Genomic DNA, 10,327 nt, shown 5'->3' with positions numbered 1-10,327 from the left:
AGACGGGACTTAGATTTACTTGCTTCACACAAGCCTTAACTGTTCAATTTAAAATCTTGTTTTGAAAATATTAAAGATGGGAATTGATTGCTATGAGCAAAAAAAAAATGATGCCTTTTGCCTAGCGCTGTGTAATGACTAGTCATTTAGTAATGGAGTCATTACTGAATATAGTCCAATGCTCAAAAGTTTTTTTGAGAGTCACTAACAAACATTTTTATCTTTAAATCCAAACTCCAGGCAAAAAGCCGATATATACAGATAAAATACAAATATAAGAGAGCCGGTTTACTTGTCAAAGGGATTTGAATTTCTGTTCATGTAGTTTTAAGATTTACACAAATTTTGATACAAGCTGTGTTTGGCAGGGCAGGAGACCTGATTTTTGTCTGCTGCAGTTATGCAATACTTAGGGCTAGTTCACACCACGTGTTCCCAGTGCTTTTTTCTGAATCCAAAACGCATAGAAAGTCGGTTACATGGTTTTTAATGGCATAGTTTACACCAGTACTTGCGGTTCCAGTACATTCCGGTTTCACAAAGAAAAAGAACATACTTCATTCTGGAACTCATCTGGAAATACATCAAAAACGTGCATGCAGAAACACATCCGGTAAAAAAATCTGGAGTGCGTTATTTATGGTGTGAACAGATAGTTTTCCTCCCACAGCTAGTGACTGGACATTAAAAGGAGTAGCAGAAAACAAATTAGGTCATCTCTGTCACTCTGCTCCCTCCTATCGTCCTGTTTCTTGTTAGCACATTAGCATTGTGATACAACGGCTGGTATTGTGCTGCTTCTCCCTTTCACGGTCTGAGCTCTGCTGTACAGGGTATTGTAAGAGGCAAATACAGGTACTTTAGCTGGCCACAGATGAATCAAACTTTCTCTGGTACAGCAGGGACTGGCTGAATTTCAATCCATTTGTGGGCACTCCCGCTCAACAGAAGTCAATCTAATGAATGACTTCTGTCAAATCGGCTTGTTGGAAAATATTTCACGATCAGCGGCTGCAGCCAGTGATCAATATATTCTAACAGAAGCGAGTCCCAGCTGTCAGAATACAATGTCTCAGTGGGGAGGATTCCTCTATCTAGAATGCTTGGATGGAGGAATCCATGCATTTCTATGGCCAGTTTTACACTACTTTAGGATTCCTCTATCTATCTAGAATGCGTGGATGGAGGAATCCATTAAATTTCTTTGGCCAGTTTTACACTACTTGCATAAAAAAGAAAACATTCAAAAGGTGTGTAAACATATACAGTATATAGCGGATTAATTTGTCTCTTTACATCTTCCAGGAGATCAGCTTTACCATTATGTATGTTAGCATTATAGTGATCTGATATGCAACTTGGGCATTTTCAATTCAGGGTTTTCTAATCTTTATTTGATAACTTTTAAAAGAATGGTCAGCAGGCTTATAAAGAAATGACAGCTAGATGAAGACTGTGTGAAACATTCATTGTGTATATTTTTAAAAATTATACCGACTGCAGAAAATCACCGCAAACTTACTTGCCACCTCATAAATATCAGGTTCTTCTCTTGCAAGCTTCTCTCGTGCAACATCAGCAATGGGACCAAAGATAACAACAGGCCTGAGGAATCCAGCTGGAAGAGAAAACAAAAATGTTCATCATCCGGTACACACAGTTTGACCAATGAAATGCAATATCTTAAATGAGAACTCCAAGATCACTAAAATACATTTTTAAAATGATACTACTCTGTACCTTTGTATTTAAACAAGGAATTACAACTGAAATACATCATTCCGCAGATAAACAGAAATGTGCTAAAGTGAACTTTGTCATCTTGCCAGCTTAGTACTGCTCACTATTCAATAGCAATGCAAGTGCTGAAATGGTCCTTTATTACAAATTCTCATATATCGCAAACAGAGTGAGAATATTAACAAAACTGACAACATTCTCAACCAACCATACCATGTACAATCTTCTGCACACATCTGGGGAGAAATATACAATAGTAACAGAATACAATATATAATCCAAAAAAAACTGGATCATGTGCCTATACCCTGCGTGATTGTACACATATGCATGCTAACACGTCTCTTATCTGCCATGAGTATACAGTGTTGATTTGAAAATGAGAATGCTCCCAATCAGAGATATACAGCAGTACAGCAATGGGTGTAGTGCTGCCACAAGTGAGCCATGTAGCAGTGGGTCTTAACAACTTCCATTACAGGCTCAAACCATGATGTGCCCAGTAACTACCAGGAAGGCAAGGAGAAATGGTTGGTTTCCCACTGTATTGCCAGTGTTGCATGTGACAGGTGGAGCGAAATCCAGGCCGGTCACCAGAGAGGTTTTATATTCCATTCGCCATGACGACTGGGAATTGTCCAGCCCTGCTTAGTCACATGTATTTCAGCACTAGCATTGCCATTTTTGAGCAAAGGTGTGGGCATAATTATTACATTGATTTTTAGTTCTGTTTTAGGTAATCTTATATCAGTAAAACGTCCTATAAGTAAAACGTTTAACACCACTTTGCACTACAATCTCATAGTAAAAACCATAAATGATAATAAATATATTTATGTTCAAATACCGTAAAGTTTTAAAACAGAATCCGTCAGCCACACTTTCTGGGGGGGGGGGGGGGGGGGTGTGCAGGGATTATTGAACTCAGTGACATCTTCTCATAAATGTGGGAGTTTATACAGAAATTGTAACCACATGCCTTTTCTGTTTGTATGATGCAACTCAAGAAATTCAAATAAAAATGAATTTTTAAAAAGGAAAAAAACAGGATGTGTCTAAGTTAGTCAGAAGGATAGCATTACAGAGAAAAGGCCAGTTCCCTAAATGTTTTCTTGGTATATAGCTTAACAGCATTTTTCAATACTCCATCTTCAAGACCAGTGTTTCACTTTAAGGAAACTGATCCTTTTTAAAAGGAACATAGCTTAAACTGAAAAGTCAATAAAATGACAAGTGAGGAACATCAAACCTTCTCGCAACACGACTCTTTCGTATGCAGGAAACTTTGTTTGAACAGGTTGGGCAGAGAGATCCTCTCGGCTTTTCCTGAGATTTCGCTTAGAAGTTCGGAGGCCTCGAAAACGCCAAAAATCTGCACGATCGCCACCAGCTGTTTTAGGAAGAGTGTACTGTACACTTGCAAGCTGCTCCGCTCTAGAGAAAAAAAAAAAGATGACAATCAGAAAACGACTGGAAATTTAATGCAGCAATAAATTGTAGGACGTCATTATTCCCTCCCCCTCCAACCAACAGTCTTTTCCTGATGACTTCTTGGGGATCAGACAGTAATCAGCTGTGAGGTAAATGTTTTATCCCAGCACCATTTAACCTGGTAGACGGCCATTATTAGGAAGAATCTACACTCAACATAAAACTATTTGTTCAGGAAATCACACCGTACAGGTATATGGAAAAATCTATTAAAATAAAAGATCTTTGGGCTGTCAGGTCATGCTCACACATCCATGGGCCCCAATGATTCTTAGGCAGCAAAGAAAGTTTTATACCTATAAGCTTGCCATCACTAGACTAACAAATTGTATATTCTAGATTGGATGTTGTGCAATACTGGAATTAACAATAATACATTAACACAAGGCAAGGGATCCAGATATTTATTTTTCAGTTTTTCTATTGGAATTTAAAAAAATAAATCATATTTCCCCATCCAAAAGCCCACACTGCACTCATTTTTAATTCTACCCCTACTATTACTATCAGAGGTTCAGACATACTGTACATCTGTAAAACATTACACCTCATGTCTATACATTTACAACACATTCTTGTATTTCTCAGACCACAATTTGGTGAGATCACTGAACACCAAAGTAATCCCTGATTTCACATTAAAGAGGTCAATTTTATGATTTATTCTTTTTTTATTATATCTGCAGCTCACTGATTACAACAACACACTGTGAGCTGTAGTTTAGAGCATTGTCAGGGTTTACTGCTGAACCTATTTCTGCTTTACTTCTTTTATTATGTAGCTCTATAGCTTACTACCAACATTAACCCTCTTGGCAACCCCTGAAAATGTCAGACACAGACTGACGGAACGGCGTTGGGTGGTGATTAAAATACGTCATTCCCGGTCAGCTGAAACCCAGGTGGAGTGCAAACTGGCGATTCCTATACAAAACATGCTGATCCCTGTCTTCTTTGATGTAAGTGCAATGCAACCTCCTTTTTAAATAAATGATTTTATATACTGCACCATGAGAGTGTTTCTTCCTCTCCCTCTCTATATGGCAACAATGGAGCTTTGAATACACTATTTATATACATATTGAACGGATGACAGCAGCAGTTTGAAATCATTCCTGTGACCTCATGTATGACATCTTGAATTTTCCCATATGCGCAATTTGACACCCTGTAATAGGGGGTCAATTAAGTCTGGTGAGTGTATAGTGCATCAGCATGTTGGTGGAGAGGAACCTTTCCTATACTCACTAAGGACGCTATTCACGTGTGGGATTACATATGGACTTCACAATTTTTATGTATTTTTTATCATTTAAATGAAGATGTATTTGTCTATTCACTATGGTGATATGTATTTTATGAAGAGGGTGGTTTCTTTATTTTCATATTACCCAACCATCTTATGTTTAGATGTCTAATATTTATTGTTTATAACAGCTGCTTTGTTTAGCATAATAGCAAGTTGATGGCTTAACAACAAAATCCTGTTTTTTCTTACCTGTTCTTGTTTGGAATAATCCCTCTTTCCACTTCCTTGTGATTCCTCCCAATTCTTATAGCCAGCCATGATCCTAGTTTCCCATTGTACAGCGTGTCCACCACTCGGAATACCTCTCCTTTGTTAAAACTGAGTCCATAAGGAGATTCCTTTTCATACTCAAAATGTGTTCGGATATAGAAGGAATCACCAACATCTGACTCGACAATGCGACGATAAACTGAAAGAAGCAAAAATTTAATTTAAAAATAGCGCAAGAATTCACAATTGACCACTAACTGCTAAATCCAGGTTAGTAATTAAATTTAAACAACAGAGTTGAGTACCGTCCATTATCTTTTTTTTTTTTTTTTAACAATTTTACAAGATAAGCTTTCGGGGGTCTACTCTCATCTTCTAGGTCCAAGAAGAACTGAAATACAGAGGTCTCACCTTCTTCAGTCTGAAGGTTTTTAACCTCCATGCATTCTACACATAAAGGAAAAAACCTTCAGCGTGCAGCCCCCCTTCAGACTCCTACTTATACTTACCTGGTCCCGATCCAGCGATTTGGATAAGAGCAGAAGATTTCCCGAATCTTTCCCTCCTCAATGGCTGAGACACAGAAGCAGGAGCCAATGGCTCCCGCTGCTTTCAATCACAGGAAGCGGGGGGTGGGGGCAAACAGCGCTCTGTGTGTTTGTGTCTCTCATAGACACACAGAGGCAGCTCGAGAGCGAGCGAGCACGCACCAGTGCCCCCTGAGCAAGCAGCTTGCTATGGGGCACTTAGAAGGGGGGAGGGGCCAGGAGCGCAGGCCTTCAATATAGGAACATTCTATAGCTATGCGATCGACTTGTTATGATGAGAATAACCTAAACACCTTTGCATAATGCTAGGACTGTTTTCCCTCTATCGATCACAGGTATAAAGACTGAAATCTAGGGATCAACCGATTATTGGTGGGACCGATTATTGGAGGCCGATATTCCCTTTTGGGGGGGGGGGGGGGGGGAATATTGGTAACGAAACTTGCCGATATCGTACGCGGAGCACACGTCATTGCATATGTTGCAGCACGCGCCTCCCGCACTGGGCCTGCATGTTCTGGCTTCTTAGGCCGCCTCCCTTGTTTTGGACAGTGCATACCACGGTGCCAGCCAGCCACCCACAGCAGCAAGGTGCCAGACAGACAGCCACCCACAGCAGCAGGGTGCCAGACAGCCAGCCACCCACAGCAGCAGCAGGGTGCCAGTCAGACAGCCACCCACAGCTCCAGGGTGCCAGTCAGACAGCCACCCACAGCTGCAGGGTGCCAGTCAGACAGCCACCCACAGCTGCAGGGTGCCAGTCAGACAGCCACCCACAGCTGCAGGGTGCCAGCAAGCCAACCACAGAAGTAGGGTGCCTGCCAGCCAGCCACCCACAGCAGCAGGGTGCCAGCCAACCACCCACAGCAGCAGGGTGCCAGCCAACCATCCACAGCAGCAGAGTGCCAGCCAGTCACCCACAGTCCCTGTGCCAGCCAGCCACCCACAGCAGAGTGCCAGCCAGCCAGGCAGTTTTTTTAACCTTCTTCAGTATGAACTCTCTTTCAAATTGCAATGGAGATGGATGCAGACAGAAAAAGTAAAAGTGTGGTCTGGGACTATTTATCGTCTCAACCATCCTCAGGAAAAACAGCAATGTGCAACACATGCACAAACAATGTGAGCATGGGATCAGCAACTGCAGTAACCAAAAATACGTCAAAGCTTTGGGCCCAGCTAAGAGTTCATTATGGTGAATTAATTAATGCAGCACAGAAAAAACAAACTGAATCACAAAGTGAAATACCTCCACTATCCCAGACAACAATAACAGATATGTTTCAGAAAAAAAACAGGTGGCTAAATTTGGTTTGGAAGATCCCAACTGCTGGACAGAGTAAACACAGAGATGATGGTCACCGACAACCAGCCATTTACAATGGTGTCTGACTCTGGATTTAAGCGGTTGATGTCCATAGCGGAGTCAAGGTAAAAACTGAAGAGTGAAAAGTATTATCAAATTGAAATGCTGGGAAAGATTCAACAAAAGGTAGTTGAGAAGGTAAAGACTATGCTGAAACCAGAGAATGCTGGCATATCACTCTCATTCAAAACTGCTTGTCAGGACAAACAGTGTCACTAATGAGTTTACATGCCACTTAATGGTCAAATAAGCAAATGGTGTTGAATACAAAAGTGATGCAAGGATCCCACACTGGGGAGTACATTAGAGAAATGTTTCTAGGCATTCTTGAAGACTGGGGAATAAACAAAGACCGAGCGATGCTTGTGCTTCGAGACAGCGGAGGAAATATGGTGAAAGGAATATGGTGAAAGGAATGAGGCTTGCTGAAGTGTCAAACCTCAGTTGCATGGCACACACCCTGCAACATGGGGTAAATGATGGCTTGTCAAGTCAGAGAGCTTTGATGGATATAATTGGCATGCTGAAGAGGTGTGCAGGCCATTTCCTTCATTCAATCCTTGCCAAGCAGCGACTGAGGTGCATTCAGGAAGACCTTGGCCTACCCAAAAACAACTTGATTCAGGTTGTTCCAACACGATGGAACTCAACACTTCACAGAATTCAGGAACAGAGGCGAGCTCTTACCATCTATTCACGTGAATATGGAGGATATTCTTGTCCTACTGCTGATTAGTGGGACACTGTAGCCAATGTCATTGAGATCCTCCTCCCCATAGAGGAAGTGACACTAGAGGCGAGTCATTATGATTAATCTGTGTCATCCCATGTGTGAGAGTGCTGAAGATGCTTCTTCCAGAGAATGAAGGACCCAACACATGTGGCATTAAAACATGTAGGCAGGTCATGAGGGACGGCCTCACTAAACATTTTGAGAAGCATGAAGTGAATAAAAATGTTGTGCTGGCATGTCTTTTGGATCCTCGATGATACAAGACCCATGCTTTCTCTTCTGATGATGTATTGGCCAAGGCAAAACAATGACAGAAGATATTCAACAGGAGGTTCCTGCTGAAATGTCAAGTGAGGAAGAGCAGGCTTCTAATCAGGAAGAGCAGGATGCTGCAAAAACAGACAAATGTCCTAAAAGACAACGGACAGAAGAGAATCTTCATCGTGGTCGAATTGATGCCATGTTCAGTGTTTTATTGGGGCCTCATGCGGAGGATTCTTCGGAATCTGCAAAAATAAGCCAGGATGATGAACTTCATCTCTATTTGAAGAAACCAGTACTTGACAGAAGAAGCGGTGATCCTCTTAAGAGGTGGAACGAAAATGAGGCACGCTACAAAAGACTTGCCTCTCATGCTAGACAATACCTTTCTGCTCCTCCTTCCTCTGTACCAAGTGAGCGTGTTTTTAGTGAAGTGGCAGCAATATATGAAGAAAAACAGAAGCTGTTTACCAGGTGAACATGCTGAAATCTTATGCTTTTTGCACAATAATATTGTTCTTCTCAACTGGGAGTAATGAAATGTAGTGTCCACTGTCTAGCTTTTGCACTGAAGTAGTGATTTAAAATGAATTATTGCAGTAAGTGGACTGCAGCAGTTTATGCCATTTTTCTATGTGTTGGGAAGCATTTAAGAAGTTTTTCTTTTTCAAGCACTTTGTTTCACAGTTGTCTACTTCTAGGCCTTGTTCGTTCACAATCACACCATGGTATAGACAGAGACGTCTGTTTTGCTGCACACCTTCTGCAAATGCACAACAAAAACAATGGTTCTTCTCTTTACTCTTCTTCTCTATGTGCCCTGTTCAGTGTTCACACCATACAACGTGCATGAAAACTGACTGAATCGCGCATGACAACTGATGTGAAACATGTCTCTGCAAGTGAAATCTGTACATTCTTCCCATCAGTTTTCATGCAGGCAGGTATAGTGTGAAGAAAGAGCCCTTGATGTTAAAAATTTTAATAAATTGTACCATGTTCAGTACCAGATTTGTGTCGAAAATTGTGTTGATTTTTCAAAACTTTAAATGTACAGAATATCGGCACCTAATATCGGCTATCAGCCTGAAGGGTGACGGAAAAATCAGTATCGGCCCTGAAAAAAAAAACTATATTGGTCGATCCCTACTGAAATCATCTTTCATTATAATGCAGCACATACATTCAATGAGTTAGCAGGTTATTGTAATCTGAATATTTGACAAACTGCATAAGCTGTATTTATATGCAGTGTGATACAAGACTTTCGAAAACTATCATTTATGTCGGTTGCAAACACTAACCATCTTTTTTCTTCTGCGCCAGAATTGTGACCTCTTCTCCTTTTGGTAGATCAAGCAGGAAAAGGACAGCTTCCTCTCTGATAATGTTTGTGAAGTCCACATTGTTTACCTGTGGAATAAAATATGCATTTTAAAATGTTAGGCATTTGATAGACCAGGCATTTATAGAAGGTAGACAACACAACTTTGTAAACGTGATATTGGTTTGTGCCTACATTTAAAAAAGCCTAATTCTGGGAAAATGTTTATTTTATTTTCCCATGCAGTGGGGCTGTGCCCACACTGCATGGGTTAACTGCTCATTTTGTCTAGAGGGGAGCAGAAAGTTTATATTTACCTGATACGCTGATCCTCTGGAAAACCGCACTCCGCCACATCCAGCAATGAACTGTTCCTGTTGTCCTCATGTCCAGAGCCAGTCTATGGGCACAATATTGCCAGGAACAGTCCACTGCACTAGACTGCCTGGATATTTATCAGCTCTTCCCTACAAGGATACTTTTGCATCCTGCACAACTCTGAAGTACGCTGGAAAGTCAGGAAGCCCGCACAAACTTGTAGGTAGGTATTTTGATCAAAGAGCTGCAGTACAGTACAAGGCCAGGAAGTGTGCTTGACAGCACAGGTAATCTTATGAAGTTACCGACAGGGGTAAATCTTAATGAGTTGTACAGGACGCAGAAGTAAATTAAATTGGGCTTTTTTCTGTGGGATTGCATATATGTGTATTTCCCTTTATGCTGGGAGCACGCTGCACAGCACACTCCCAGCACAGAGACCGGGCTCTCACCAAGAGCCCTGAGCCCCTCAGATTAACTACCAGTGATCAGTCACTGTGAAGGCCGCCCCTTTGTTTCTCCCTCTATGAATGGAGAAAAGAGATACATTTTATCTCTCTCTCTCCTTGCAGAGAGAGAAAAAAAAAAGTGTGGAAAAAAAAAAGTATATATATAAAATAAAGAAAAAAATACCTAGATCAAGGTTTGGTCTAGGTCAGTGCCAGGGTTGGGGGTTGGGTCAAGTAAGGGTCGAAGGTCAAGGTCAGCATATTTTGGGCAGGATTTTTTTTTTTCCATTTTCTTCAATTAGTATCAGTATCTGTGTGTTTTTAGGTAGGACAAAAACAAAAACAAAAAAATGCTTCTGGGCTGTACTACGGGTACAAACAACAAATAGACAAATGTGGTATCACTGCGATCATCAGAAGCAGAATTTATTTAAAATTGTTCTCTGTTGCTAGGTTATGGTAGTAGCAAGAAATATACAGCCAATTTTTGTAAACGATTTTTTTATATTGGTTTACTATTTTGGGTCAGTATTTCTTTGATAATAAAAAAAAAAAAAGAAAAAAAAAACAGGAGATAGCCA

The 10,327-nt window shown here is 40.9% G+C and overlaps 1 protein-coding gene across 7 annotated transcripts in view; it reads right to left on the bottom strand.

Annotated features, from left to right (window-relative positions):
* The window catches only part of TJP1 (tight junction protein 1), a 589,472-nt gene that overhangs the window by 44,847 nt on the left and 534,298 nt on the right, over positions 1-10,327 (bottom strand). For all 7 annotated transcript variants that reach the window (XM_082253421.1, XM_082253420.1, XM_082253423.1 and 4 more), the window contains 4 exons: positions 8,960-9,068; positions 4,730-4,949; positions 2,990-3,174; positions 1,523-1,618 (listed from right to left, as the gene is read on the bottom strand). In XM_082253421.1, coding sequence (XP_082109547.1) covers positions 1,523-1,618; positions 2,990-3,174; positions 4,730-4,949; positions 8,960-9,068 — 610 coding nt within the window. The remainder of the gene's footprint in view (positions 1-1,522; positions 1,619-2,989; positions 3,175-4,729; positions 4,950-8,959; positions 9,069-10,327) is intronic.

This window comes from Pelophylax lessonae, assembly GCF_965119305.1.
Source record: "Pelophylax lessonae genome assembly, chromosome: 4".
Lineage (NCBI taxonomy): Eukaryota > Metazoa > Chordata > Amphibia > Anura > Ranidae > Pelophylax > Pelophylax lessonae.
The sequence above is the reverse complement of the archived record's forward strand: the minus strand, read 5'-3'. Positions and strand labels throughout refer to the sequence as shown.